This window comes from Dermacentor andersoni, chromosome 4 (assembly GCF_023375885.2).
Source record: "Dermacentor andersoni chromosome 4, qqDerAnde1_hic_scaffold, whole genome shotgun sequence".
NCBI lineage: Eukaryota > Metazoa > Arthropoda > Arachnida > Ixodida > Ixodidae > Dermacentor > Dermacentor andersoni.
Window position 1 is genome coordinate 51,156,371 of NC_092817.1, and position 15,003 is coordinate 51,171,373.

A 15,003-nucleotide genomic window follows, 5' to 3' on the forward strand; every position below is an offset into this window, starting at 1 on the left:
GTACATGCGAAAGCGTGGCTGGCTTCGCTTAATTCGTACCACCTATGTAAAGATATCGTCGACGTGGCACGAAACCGTATCATCCGTCGCCAACTCCCAAATTCATCAAAATGAATTGTGTTCTCATTCAAATTTTCTTTTTTCAATTGTCCAATGATTCGGAAAATTCTGCGGCCCCTTTCCGTGCAAGAAAACACTATCGGCGACTGTACTTTGTACTTAATTGCATAAAAGGTCGAATTTGGGTACAACGAAATTTCGATATAATGAAGCAAATGGCCAATTTTACCTACTTCATTATATTGAGGTTTAGTTGTAGTTGCATCACTGAGGCCAATCTTTTTACTTTCTCTCATTGGAGTTACTGTCTCTCTTTTTTCTCCTCAAGTGATTTTTGTAGGAAGCGCTATAGACCAAAATTTACAGCACATCTATGGCGCAACCATATTTTGCCAAGGACTGCAGGAACTTGTGGAAAGAAGGAAAAACCAACCATTATAATGTTTAGCCTGTTCTTATTGTGTGCTTGCCACCAGTGTTCACTCAGCATGGCTTTGTCATCAGCTACCCCGTCATCATATTGGCAGCTCAGTGCAGGCTGTGCCGAGAGCTGGCGACTGGGGTCTAGATTAAACGCTCATGCTTGTAATGCATACAGGAGTAACAGATTCTGGTCTACAGTGCCACCAACTTCCTCAATTTGGTGGATCAACTTGAAATTGAGTGGGCATAAATATGCGTGAATTGTTGAAGTGCAGTGTTTGTAATGGAATACGTCCTTTGTGCACATCAAGAAAGCGTGACAACACAGTAAAACAAATTCATTTAATTATGTTGGTCGATAAGATAACAATGTAGTATATAAGCATTGGTTTACAGTAGCTGCTGGCTTTTAGTGTTTATCTTAAATATGCCCACATTCACAGTGGATGCTGTGTATCACTTCAGGTGGCATTCGATAAATGAATGACTTAGTAAGAGCATCATTGAATATTGATCCCTGCATTTCTAACCATGCACTCTTGGCAACATTGCATGTTTAGAAGAATGGTGCAAGCGTTGGCCATGATCGTCACGGCCGTCTGCATACGAGTGGATGGCCGTAGTGTCTTTCTGCTCTGCCAATAAACAACATGATCACAGAACAAATACAGCACTGTAAGATTTCAACTGTCCTACAAACACTTGAGCTCATAATTGTCCACAGAATTAATTGAAATTGGGGTTTTTCATGGTTTTTTTTTACTCTGGTGCTTTCTTGAAGGTTCCCAACTGTAAGTAAAAAGTCTGAAAGACATTTTAGCTACCATAGGCACAGCCTTGCAGAAACTTGCGTAAGTCGTGGCGACAACCACATACCAAAACTCCTTGACTGTGTCATTTCCTGGTGCTAGTGGAGAATACAAGCATGGCCTGTTAATATGGAGCAAGTGCATAGTTGAGGTGCCCCTGCAATCGGATTGCTCCGGCCGAACTAAGTTACACATTTGTGCAAATAAATGGGCATTAAAAACGATTGCACAAGAACAGATGTTCTCACAGAAACACTTGAAGATGTTTGGCAAATCTGAAGGCACCACTCAGATTGCTATCTAAAAAGAACACACTGTGAAATTCCATACACTAAATCAAGTACAACTGCCTTGATTCCTCTTCCAGAACTCAAGTATAACATTGTTAAAAATGTTTGGGTACTTCTTAAATGCATAGTGTGTTCCTTGCTTGAAGCAGACTACTTCACAGTTGCCACCGAGTTTGCCTGGAAATAAAGAAGGTGAGAAGGGGGAAATCAATGCACACAAAATAAGCAACCTTCGAGTATTCTCAGACACTTTGTATTTAAAGTGCAGTCCAACATAATTACTAAAGTGTTCCATGAAATGAAATGTTCTTGTTTCAAGCAAAGGTTGAGTTGTCACTCTATGAGAAACTCTCTAGAGATAAAATTCTAAGTAACTTGGCATGTATGAGAGCAATGATATCATGCTTTCCCTGTATGGCAACCGAATCTCTGAATAGTAAGCTGATAATGGAGACCTGCACTAAAAAACACATGACAGTTGTCAGAATGTTTTACTTTTCACCCTCCAGCACTTATTTGCAGTTTTGCATGCACCATTAAAGGGACACTAAAGGGACTGATTATGACAATTAATGCTAGAATCATTTGATCAGTAACTAGTAGAGGAAAATAAGGCCATATTTCCATTTTTTACTGCATCATAGTGCAACATTTTAGTTGCAGTGTTACACCACGAACTTCAAAGTATTCTTTTATATGCATAAGCATTTCTATGCCTACCCAATGAGAAATTTCTCGATCACGCAAGACAAAGAATGGCTATGATACACCCTTAAGCAATAGCTAATACCCCTGTAAGCAAGCAAAAAATGGAATGGCTCAAACCCACGTAAGGCAAAGGCTACAAGCACTCGGCAAAGTGAAGCAAACAGTGCATACATTCATTGAAATCACCCCTACAATGCCCAGAACAGCATACATTTCAATAAAGCATTGCATACCCCCTTGAGCAAATGTAGTGGTAGTTTTGTGACAGCTTCACTTAATTAACCTTAATTCACTTTAATACCAACTGTCGAGGGTTCGAGTGCCTCAATTAACTCTTATCTTATTTAACTGTGGCTAATTAACTTTACTTTTATTACTACCCATGGTCATGGGTTTGAGTGCCGTAATGAACAATATCTTAATTAAACCTGCCTTATCGTGTCTGCTATCGAACACGATATGCGAATATTGTTGATAATGTTGATAAGGCTGATAACAACCGATGAGGGTTGATAAGGGTTTATAGTGGTCGGATCAAGTGGCATAACACAGATAATGACACTGAGCTGCGTGGAGATGAGCAAGTGGCACAATGCTTACGCATACTTAGACAACTACCACAGGAGTTTCTGCGTGGATTTTAAAAATTTTGGCTATTGTGGTGCAATAAAATTCACAAAACTTGCTAAATTCAGTTTTTGACACCTTTACAATATACAATATAGCCCATCTTTACTAATGAAAAATAACCTAAGCATGAGCACACCGTCAAAATCTATGACACGACAAACTTTCAAGGTGGTGTTGCCACCCATCTTTCAGTTTTGCATCTTTTCTGGCTTATCAAGGCTTCTCTTAGGCAAGAGTAGGTTTTTTGGTGTTGTAGAAGGGCAATTTACTAATACAGCTAGACTTGTTTTTCTCTTTAGTGTGCCTTTAACATAAGCATGACAAGCTATACTAGCACAATGGTTGCTGTTAGAAGCCCAGTGTCTTGTGCACACTCTCGCAGCTGCCTGTCTAAAACATTCGCTATTGGCTGAATTTTAAATTGATCACTTTCAGTGAGCGCCAATTGGCAAGCAATGTAAGCAGATTCGATTACAATGGTACACCTTTCATAAGCACATTGTAAGAGCAGTTCTTGTTCAAATGCGTCATCACTCTGTATATTGAAACATGTACTTATCTTTACCAGGCGACCACGTTTCGCCGCCTAACAAATGTTATCGCACAGCGCGGGACGCGCCTGCATGTATCCGAAGTTTCTGGAAAGTTATCGATGCTTCTATCCGCTGTCTGTTGTCGCTGAACCTTATGTTATCTGATTTCATTGCGTGACGCGAGTGGTGTAGAACTTTGTGGAAGGCATGCAGGTCCCAACGATTAGTCTGGAACATTCGACGATTGCTGTATAAAAGCCGACGCGCTTGACCCGCTGATCAGATTTTCGACGATCGCCGACCGTGTTCCCCGCTATCGTGCTGCTATAAGTGTAGCCTGTTTTGTGGGCACAGGTTCCCCCAATAAAAGTTAGTTTTGTCGTTCACAGTATTGCTACTGTGTTCTTCTACGTCACCACCACGTGACAACATTTTTATCATGTGACACAATATGTGTCCCCGAAAGTTAGCAAATGAAAATATGGGCTCAGATTTTTTTTGTACACTGTTCAAATTGCAAATAGAGTGAAATGACTACCATTGTGGACACATTGATGGTGGTCTCGAAAACGGCAGTTTAAATGCAGCGTTTAATGTTTCGGGAGAGAGGAATGCTGTAGTGGAAGGCCCCGCATTAATTTTGACTGCCTCGGCTTTTTTTTTAACACGCACTCAAAGCACAGTACACAAGCGCTTTTGCATTTTGCCTCCATCGGAATATGACTGCTGTGGCTAAGAATCATGCTCAGCAGAGCAACACAATAGCCACTGAGTCATCACAGTGGGTAAGGAGCAGGTTAATGTGCCCACTTTAACCAAGCGCCAAGTGCATTCTTTCACAAATGGGTTCGTATGTGTCCTGACGCAGCCACATTCTTTGTCAGTGCACATCAATCAGCGGTAGCTTCGCCACACCATATTTGAAAATGCTGATTTTTCTGTACCAACAAAGCAGTCGTCTGTACAGAACTTTACTGCTGGGTTGCTGTTCATCCAAGCCAACATCAAACATGCTGACTCACCTTCAGCTTTTACCTATAAAACCCTTCCTACACAGTCGAGTGCCTCTACAACGAATGCCTCTACAATGAAAGGACCTGTATAATGAATGATTCAGTCCTGGTTATATTCTGAGCTGTGCAGCAAATGACCTTTACAATGAAGCAACCTGTAGAACGAATGATGTTCGAGGCCCCAAGTACTTTGTTATAAAGCTTTGGTCGCACCAACTTACCCTCCTCCTGAGTGCTTCACTCACTCCTTAAGTTGCTGGCCTCATGCAGAACTTGCACTGGCTTGGCTTCTGTGAGGCTTATAGGTTGTGAAAAGACAAGGACAAAAGGAAGACGTGACATACACAGGCGCTAACTTGCAACAATCTTTATTTCGAAATAAAGATTGTTGCAAGTTAGCGCCTGTGTGTGTCACGTCTTCCTTTCGTCCTTGTATTTTCATGCGCTATAAGCCTCACAATGTCATACCAACAAGCCCAAATCACTGCATTACAGCTCAGCTTCTTGTTTTAATTGGGGACTACTGATGCATCGAGATGTGAGCATGCAATAGTGAGCAGTAAGTAGCACAAGCAAAAATCACGAATGCAGCAGTCACAGAAGTTTCACATGCCCAGTTTGCCTTATTCCACCTTCCACTACAAATATGTTGTGGTTGGTGGTCACTGCCATACCAGAACTGTTATAGCAGTGCTTACCAGACTGTAATAAGACAGAGGTTTTGTCGTCCCTGCCATTGTAGACGTGCATGAGAGCTGGTTGCACACCCATCATGGCAGCCATCTCCTCGCTGATCACAGCATCAATAAGCTTGTCCCGCTCACCATACAGCATCAGCATTGGCACTCCGCGCCGTTTCAACTCGCACACCATGGGCCCTGCCTGCACAGTTCAGCAATTCGCTGGAGTCACTATAATGACTCTATTAAACAGATTGAAGGCTCAATTACAGAACACTTCAGACCTCCTGTGCAAACAAATAATTCCAAAGGCTGTCTGCAGTTATTTGACACAAAAAGCACTCATGGGATGGGATGTGTGCAGCATGGCATGTGTGCTGCAAGGTAGATCTGCACTTCATGGTGGAACTTGTCAGTATGACTCTGGTCATTTGTTTTACCATTGCTAGGACATAACTTTTACATCTGCTTGCTACAAAGAGAAAAAGCACCATGCTATAACCATGCCATCATCATAACATGGCATCATGACTGCATGGCCCATCTGTGATGCTGCAGAATGGATTGCTTTTCATTGGCCTCTGAGCTTGATCATCGATATGCATCAAGCTGCAATTAGTAGCTCCGAGACCCATTTGCTGCGTGTAATGTGAACCTAAAAAAAAATATATATATATGCAGATCCCGTACACTGTGGAAATCTGAATTAGAAACCTTTTGCTGGTATCTGGCTATCCAGCATAGTTTGGAGTTTCGCAAAGAGTGACTAGGTGGACTAATGTGTTTGTATAAGATGAGCGTGACACAAGCATGTGTGCGATGACATTATTTCTGCTTCGGTTATTCAATGCGAGTTTACAACATGCTAATCGTTGGGTTCTACATAGGTAATGGATGGGCATATGCAAGAATAAAACAGATTGTGATGTCACATGCAACTTATAAGTGTTATGCAATTGTACGTACCTGTATGTCATTTATTTATTCATTCATTATTTGTAATGTTTCGAAGCAACCGAGAATTGGGACATTACATGAGGGGTGGGCACGAAGAAAAATGGCATGACTTGACAGATGGTCTTCTTCAATAGCAGTTTTGAAATGAGAAATGTTGGTGATGAGGTAGGTGTTAGAAGGAAGGTTATTTAATTCTTAGGCTGTGTGCACAAAGGTAACGTCTATGTCATGTGGTCTATGTTTGAACAACGGTAGCATCCGAACTCCATAGTGAAGAAAAGTTCAAACCTGCTTGAACTGGGCTAATCATAAAATCGCCACAATATGTTGCACAGCGTCTATGCAGCGTTCACTGCTATGAGGAAAGGATCGGGGAATGTGGTCTGATCCAGAAGGCTGTGCACTCTTAAAACAGCATCTCAAAGCACTAGCTGTCGCGAGAGAAGGATGCAAGAAACTGGCATGTGACGCACCCACCAAACATCTCAAAGAACCATAATTGGCATTGGCACAAGTGAAGTATGAGTGCCATCATGGCCTAGCAACAAAGACAAAACAGCGGTCGTGGCCTAATGGTTAGAGCATCAGGCTGCTGTACTGAAGGATGAGATTTTATTGTACTTTCGGTCATGCATTTCTTTTTATTGAAAGGGCCCGAATCGAGATGAGACAGGAACCATCTATACCTACCTACTGCAAAGTGCCTGAAATGATACAAAGAATGCTTCACATTAAAAACTATAATGCATGTATTTTAGGTTGGTATAACATAGCAATTCCTTTAGCTCAGTTTTATTCCTTTCTTAACATCCACCATTTATTACCAGGGCATCCTGGTAATATAATGTATGTGGAGAACCACTCGACCACTGATGAAGTGGGGAAAGGAAAAGAACTGCAATAGAATCAAATGGCAGAAGACTACTGCTGCCCACCAGTTTCGCGGCACATGCTTTACCACTGTAGTCGCATACTGCTGTTATTACAGCCATAGACAACATGCTGTTTGTCACGTGCACAAATGGAATGCGAGAACCATGCTGGGAGGATAATTAAGTTGGAGGCCAGCTTTCATGCGATGCTGAGCACTGCTAATTTTCCCACGAGTTGCCCTCGTCAGAGAAGAAGCTCAACAAAAGGAAGAGTTGCCATGCCGGGGGAGCCGAGATGACGCGAAGGACTCATGGGCATTTCCCAGAAGAAATTAAGCTGCCACAAACTGCTGCCTGCTCTATACTGTGAAACAGCGGAGAAGACCAGTTGTGAGTAAAAGACCTCCTCTCTCATTCCCACTGCCAAGCCTTCTTTCAGCCTTTGCACTCGCTGGAACTTGGTGGGGCCGCCGTTCCGATATTCCATCTGCAACAGTGTTGTTTCTGCTTCTTGATTGGCTGTCGTCCTGGAGGGACATGACCTGTATGTGATTGGCTACCGCCAGGAGGGAGGGTCGGAAAAGAGCTGTAACAAGCTGCTCTGGGCCATGGAGACAAGGCTCATCCAGACGCTCGTTGCTAAACACTTGACCTCTTTCTGCTTTTCCTATTCAACAATGTAAATAAGTTTTATTCAAGTGCCAGTAAACCTGTTTGTTATCATTTTCCCAACTTCTGAGCTTCTGATTTCTTCAAGCTGAAGCCTCTGCCACGCTACCATATGGAGCAGGGTTTGAGACATAACCTATCACTGCAACACTGCTTACTTGTGTTTATGACACAGTGAAAGCCATCATTTCACATTTGAAAAAGCCATGACAGCAACAGACAACACAGAGCTTCATACTGTCAAACATAGCAGTCCCCAAGCACTTATAGGCATGTCTGGCCAGTGTTGGTAGAGTATTGTACCTATGTATGCCTGCTTCACGCATCCTTTGAAGACTTCTTGTCTCCAGACAAGTGGTGTGATGCACTCGTGCTATAGATTCAGGGCAGAGCTGTTACCTGAATCACATTGTGGTAGCTAGCTTTCATGTAATGTTGAAAGTTGAAATTAAATATGCATACCTCATCGTATTTGGAATTCATAACAGTGATCATGGACAGGATGGTGCCCTTCATCTGATTGTTGTTGGGCTTTCCCAGTACCCGCACGATATACACTGCAAGCCCGCACATGAAATCCTGAAGCCAGGGGACCCGGAACCACTCGTCGAAGCTCTTCATCAGCCAGTGTGGGTTCATCTGCCTGCAGCAGGTATGGACACACAAAGACGTTGGCAAAATGAAAAGTCTTTCAACTACAGTACCTGCACACTCGGCACATGGTAACAGCTGCCCCATATGAATAGTATGCGAGCGAAGAAGACAACATTCAATAGTGCGAGCCAAATCACAGTACATAAATAAAGCATGCCTTCCAATAAGACATGTTGGAATGCTGAAAACTCCATTAGTAAGAGAAAACATATTCCTTATAGGGTGTGCATTGCTTTTCAGAGCACTGAGATTCACAAGGAAACAATGACAAGGACAACAATGTAGAACACTCTTAAATAGCAACTGTTTACTGAATGAGTCAACACATATATAAGTGCTGTACAGCACATTATTATACACAGTAAGAACAAAGGAAGTGTTGGCAACTCCTTTAAGCAAGAGTAACCGCTCATCTCATGTTAACTCCATTTTCGAGGACTATCACACTTCCCAATATGGAGTGTGTTTACTCTGCTCGTGGCCACTCAGAGTGAACATTACTGCTACCCTCCAAGCAATTACTCCTGCAAAAGAAGTTCGCCACTCCGTCTTTGTGTTTAGACTATCACATGTCTGCACATCACTTGCCCGTTACTTATTGCAGCTGGAGCTTTGAAACAGAGGTTAACTTTACAAACATTAAACCTCAACCAAAACAAAATTTTATTCTTCTAGGGTTCAGCGTTCTTCTATTCAGACAGAAAAAAAAAAATACCGGAAGAGGTACACCGAATTTGTTTTCTGGAATTTGGATTTAACAGAAAAAGGTCAACAAAAGCAAATTTACAGATAACTAAGATGCCGATTGGCCCACACCTGCTAGAGTAGATGTGCTGCAATGCAGCTTATAACCTGGCAAGAATAAAGTTATGCCCATCAACCTTGCCGGCCAAGCAATACCTTTAGTGGGTCTTTTTCTCCTTTTTGTCTGCCAATGCAAGGACAATGAGAAAACGTAGAAGGGGCGAAAGTGTGTACTTAGCCATTCATTCTTTTCTTCTCTATTATACAATGAAGCCTGTTATCCCCATTGCATTATAAATAAAGTGGCGTTCCATTAGTGTTCAAATATGAAACGTACTAACTCATATTTCGTGCATAGTAATACTGCATCTCTGCATGTCACTGTGCCTTCACTAGACTGCTTCTAAAGAAGTGTTATTCTGTAATCTTTGTTTTCTGTGAACTTTGTACTCTGTCAACTTTGTAATCGATGCTACTGTTGAAACGCAGTATCTATCTGCAGTCATGCTGCATATTTCGGCGTCAATAAAATTAGTGAACCAGATATATGCCCCGGGGAAAAAGAACAGAAAGAAAAGAAAGGGGGGGGGGGGGGAACATGGCACGCAAGATGCAAGAAGTTATCCACTGAAAAAAGCCGGCGAAAATTTCCCTGCAAAATCTATTCATGAAAAAAATAAAAAATAAAAAGAAAGAAAAACAATTTTTGGGTCGGAATAAAAACAAAAAAGGCCAATAATACATGGCGGGCCTAAACTGAAGGCTTCCAACAATTGCACGACGCGTGGTGTCCTTGGCCTATATTCCTATGGACTAAACCCAGGGTGTGCTAATGCGCAAAGCTGGCCGCGACCGTTCGTGACCTTTCCGAGACACAACATATGGCAAGGCTCACGGCGCTGTCAAGTGTAACCGAGGAATATATGACGACGCCAAACATATTTCCATGTGCGAGAGATCTAACTGAATATAAGGAAAGGATCATGAAGCTGTATGCATGTGGCACATGACAAGACTCGTGGAGGAAGGAAAACATTAGGAGGGAGCATCGCACAATGCGATTGAAGCCAAACCTGGTGGCCCAACACATGATCGCATATCAAAGTACACGGTTGGTTTTAGTGTTCCCGCTCTGCAGGCAGAGCCACAGCAGGGCAGCCGAACAAACCTGCACCAAATAAAAACTACTGGCATAGCTACTGGGAACCAAGCGTCTCAGGAAATCTCGATTCCTGCTCCATGATCTCGACGCAAGAGGTCACGTGTGGGGCCACCACTGAGCAAACATGTATGGGCTTCATGGAGCATTCGCTTGGCAAGGCTGGCTGTGTGACATAATGCTCTCACTTAACTTTTTCCTTCCTCCATGAAAAGACTCATCATTGTGTGTAAAATGCTAGATGCATGCAAGGGCTACGTACCAATCTTGTTCTTTGGCGCAAAGCCACACAGATGGTGCAGTTAAAGGGACACTAAGTCGACGTGGACTGTTTGAATACCATTCCAGAAACCTCGTAACGCTTGTTTCTTGCCAAGAAAAGATTTAGTTTACGAGAAAATTGCATCTGAAGGGTCCGAATACTTTTTTCGAAATTCAAATCTCTCGCCACCGAACCGAGGGAGTGGTGACGTTGCATCGCCGCTCTTTACTGCCGTCGGTGAGCAAAATGGCGCCCAACAGACAGCGGCACCGAGCCACGACAGAACGACGGATTCGCTGCTGCAGCTTCTTTTCGGTCAAGTAGCGCAGACCGTTCAGGCATCCTGCGACATCGCATGGAAGTTGAATTCTCTGCTACTTGCAGTTTGTCCGAGTTTCGTGAGCCAGCAAAACCAGTGCAGCACTTCAGGATAACTACTGAAACGTGAAAGCGTGGGCGGTGCGGAGTAAAGCGAAAATAAAACCTTTCGACCGCCTGCGTCGTTGTTGAGGAAAATTTCAATGGGTTCTTTTTTCTAAAAGTGAAACAGAACTGGACAAGTAGCATTTTATTTTTTCTTATAATACAATACAAGGATGTTCTGTGGAACGAACGGTTGAGTATTAGTGACAGAATTTAACTGAGGAGTGCTTTCATCATCGTGCAAGTACTCGAATGTCTCAGGTTAGTCTAATCATATCCTGCATTTACCTCAATTTCTCTATTATAAAGGCTCTGTTCGTGATAATATTGACACCTTAGAGATTCTCGAGCACTAATCTATCACTTTATTTGGACTTAATATGTGCCTTTAGTGTCCCTTTCAACCTATATGGCTATGCCTGCCTGTTGCAAAAGGTTTAGTCACATTGCATCACCAGCCTCCTTGTAGTAAGACAGTGTACCTACGCAACCCTTATTAACCGTAGTGCTGTACATATAAATTTCAGCCATTCACTTTGCCGGCACTAATAATCAACGTTTTCTTTTTAAGAAAAGCCTCTGCGGCCTTTTTGATTGACTCAAAACGCCAACATGAAGAATTTTATAGTGTCCAGAACTTAGTCCACTAAAAAGTCATAAAGGCCTTCTCTATCTATACAATATCTAAATCTATAGGCTTTTTACGCAGTCTAAAGATCTGTCGCAGTTTGCCTTTAATGATATTTTGCAATGACAATACAGTACTGAGCAATGATAGAAGCAAGCAACGTTTTTCACACTACAGTACTTCACTGACTGTCAGTAATTAAGTGCCAGTACACTCCACTTTGTTTGCTCAGACTGGATCGAAGTGAGGACCTGTGTATTGCCAGAAGTATTTGCGCTGCACTGCCACATGATACTTACACACAATAAGGCTGCTATAAAAAGACACCATCCCACAAAAAACCTGTCGTGAACAGATCTTCGAGAATATGCCGTGCCGACTTCACGCCTATCTTTACGAATGAACCCTAGCTTGATGTACAGTGCTCACGGAATGAAATAGGACACGGAGCATTTAGTAGAACCCTACATATGTGCAAACTACGCGAGAGCACCATGTCATGTCGCTAGGAATTTGGTCACCAAACGTGACGAGGACTCCGATGTAAGCGTTCGCGCCAAAATTACATCAATGTGACACGAACTGCAGCCGGTTGAAACGAAAGTATGCGCACTACTTAGCCCTAAATTGACGCATTTCATTCCGTGAGCACTGTACATCAATGCACACTGCATGTTTCAGAGATGAACTGGATGTATCAAAGATTACAAAATATGCAGCAAGGTTGGTTTAGTTGATGGAGGACGAGCATGATTGTAGGTCTCGGGGAGAGGCCTTCGTATTGATTAGGATTATACTGATACATGCATATTGCGTGTTTCTTGTGGCCGATGCATGCAGGCGCACACACTCGGTACACAGGCCTATATCGAATGCTGCATGCCGTGACTCCAGTTACGTACGAAATCGCCCCAGTCAGCACCAGTGCCGCATCTGCCCCGAATTCCACTGACGTTGTGCATGTCGCACACCTGAAACCCTACTACTCTCCTGCTGTCACCAATATTTAGACACACCGGGACGGTGCTTCTGCCGCCGGGGATAATGACACATGCTTATTGCGTGTTTCTTGTGGCCGATGCACGTGGGCACACGGCGAAGACGACGAACGCTCTCTGGCTCTCGAGCTGTCGGCTGAACTGGCCAGCGCTGTAGCTACGCCTTGTAGATATACTTTGTAAATAGTCTCCGGTCTCAATCCTTTATTCGTGTAACAATATTCTGGTGCGATAACTAGCAAATGGAAATACCTTGCACGTTGTCTGCTAAAAAAATTTCAGGTTTTAAAGAAACTGTAATGAAATTTTGGGCTGTGTAAAAACACCTCGTTTCAAATAGTGTAGACATACAGGCACCTACGTGTAAAATTTGAGGTTTTAAATTTGAGCGGAAGCATCGCCAAAAGCATGGAAAACTAGCCGTTTTTGATAACGATCGAAATTGAAAAATCTTGCCACCATTACTGCTCGCCACAAGTGACACATGCCAGACCTCTAATGTGCATCTAAAGTAGCTAGGGTTGCTAGAAGTTGCCCTAGCACTTCTCCTGGGCACGACTTCTGAGCTAAGGTGGCACCCACGGCATGCTGAAAAATCATGGAGGCTACATGCTGGGACTAACGTCATAGCAGACACCATCAGGTGCAGGTGTCGTCTGCTTAGGACTTGGGTGCTGCTTAAAGGCTGCTAACAAGAAAACTATGCAATTATCATTCCTGTAGATTCAATAAGACTACTTCAGTGGGATATGCTACTTATAACAAATGTAACCAAAGTGAAATTTTGTTGCACTTCTCCTTTAATGTAACTAAACTGCACAGATTCAAGCTAACTAGCCCACCAACGTGTTTTAGTCAAGTTCATTTATGAGTGATGCCATAGTGGGGGCCCTGGTTTTGACCACCTGGGTTTCTTTAATGTGCAATTAAATTGTAGTACACAAGCATCTTGCATTCCACCCCCATCAAAATGCAGCCACAGTGGCAGGGAATCGAACACGCAACCTCAGGTTCAGCAGCAGAACGCCACAGCGGCGGGTATGGCAGTGGGCTCCAACCCTGAAGTTAAAGCACATATACGTACCCTAGCGCTAATAATAAAAATATATAATTATAACTGCAGCTTGTAGACGGCTAGTATGAAGCACACACTTCCTGACGTCTGGCAGCCGTCACTAACATATGACACAAAATATATATAGATATATAAAGAAATCGGACATGTGTTGTCATGCGTACATCGGCCTCCAGTTCGCGGCCTCCAGGCCCAACGGGAGCAACCAAATGTTTTTGTCAATTTCCTTTCAGTTGTAACGAGAAATTGCGAAGGACCCTCTACATTGCCAATTTCTGAAAGAGACCTCGAGATATGGTACGTACATAAACCCTGTAAAGACGAGACTTACGTGATTCTCCGGCAGCCAGAAGGGGCGATGAACACTAGTGATTTAATCTTGATTTCCGGCTCTCGTAACGCCAGCCAGAGCATTGGATACATGGAGCTACTGTGTGCGATCATCATGTCGATCCTGAAAAATAAAAGAAATGGAGGACAGCTTGTAATTTATACATGCGCAGTGGTGCACACAAAGAAAACCTATGATTGGAGCAAAAAAAATTCCCAAATGGATATTTTCACTGCAGCAGGGAATTCTAGAAACAGCGTACCAAAAATTTTTCGGACGTTAATGGTCCTGCATGCAAAAGGGCTTCAAGCCACGCCTTGGTTCTGCGCCTGCGCTCTTGCGTATGCTAAGGTGTTTATATTCTGCAAGAGGGAAGCGCTCGTGTGCACTAAACAAGCCTGCCTGTAACCTGTTTCTCTTAGGAGTGTGGGATAACTGTAATATAGAGAGTTCTAAACTGTCAGTGTAAGTGCTACTATTTACTGAATGCCGCGTAAACGGGAACACGAGCAACTGCGTTGGCCATCTCATGACGTGGAGATTAATCAGAGGACACAGAGTATTGAATCGCAACATTGCAATGACCAAAAATATTGTTGGTAGGAACATAATTGTTAACACGCAGTGCCTATTTTCCTACGACGAGAACACCCATATGCAACACAAGATGGACAATAGAGACTTTTAGCCTGTCAGCTATCCCAGCAAACAGGGGCGGTTTGGGCGGATTGCCGGCTTTGCAGGGACATAAATGTGAGCGGCCGGAGCGGTGCAGCTGCCTGGTGGCGTAGAGTTCAAGCAGACAAACACCAAGCTAAAATTGCAGTAACCCACTATATCCTGCTTGGCTGCTGGTGTAAATTTTTGGCAGCAGTGTAATGATGAACATGGTTACACCGCTGTAGAAAATTTACACCAGCAGCTAAGCAGAATATAGTAACTGGCTTTGTGTTTGTGTGGTTGAGCTTTGCACCACCAGCTGGCGCCACCAATCTGGCCGCTCACGTTTACGCCCCCGCTCAACCGGTAAACCGCCCGTGCTTGCCGGAATACCGGACACACGAAAATGTTCTAATGTGCCACAA

At 43.2% G+C, this 15,003-nt stretch overlaps 1 protein-coding gene across 3 annotated transcripts in view; it reads right to left on the reverse strand.

The window, feature by feature from the left end:
* Nucleotides 1–810: 810 nt before the first annotated feature.
* The window catches only part of LOC126537142 (uncharacterized), a 104,183-nt gene continuing 89,990 nt past the window's right edge, over nucleotides 811–15,003 (reverse strand). For all 3 annotated transcript variants that reach the window (XM_055073738.2, XM_055073737.2, XM_055073740.2), the window contains exons 5-8: nucleotides 13,919–14,041; nucleotides 8,107–8,287; nucleotides 5,165–5,348; nucleotides 811–1,759 (exon numbers count right to left, since the gene is read on the reverse strand). In XM_055073738.2, coding sequence (XP_054929713.2) covers nucleotides 1,629–1,759; nucleotides 5,165–5,348; nucleotides 8,107–8,287; nucleotides 13,919–14,041 — 619 coding nt within the window. In that variant the 3' untranslated portion in view covers nucleotides 811–1,628. The remainder of the gene's footprint in view (nucleotides 1,760–5,164; nucleotides 5,349–8,106; nucleotides 8,288–13,918; nucleotides 14,042–15,003) is intronic.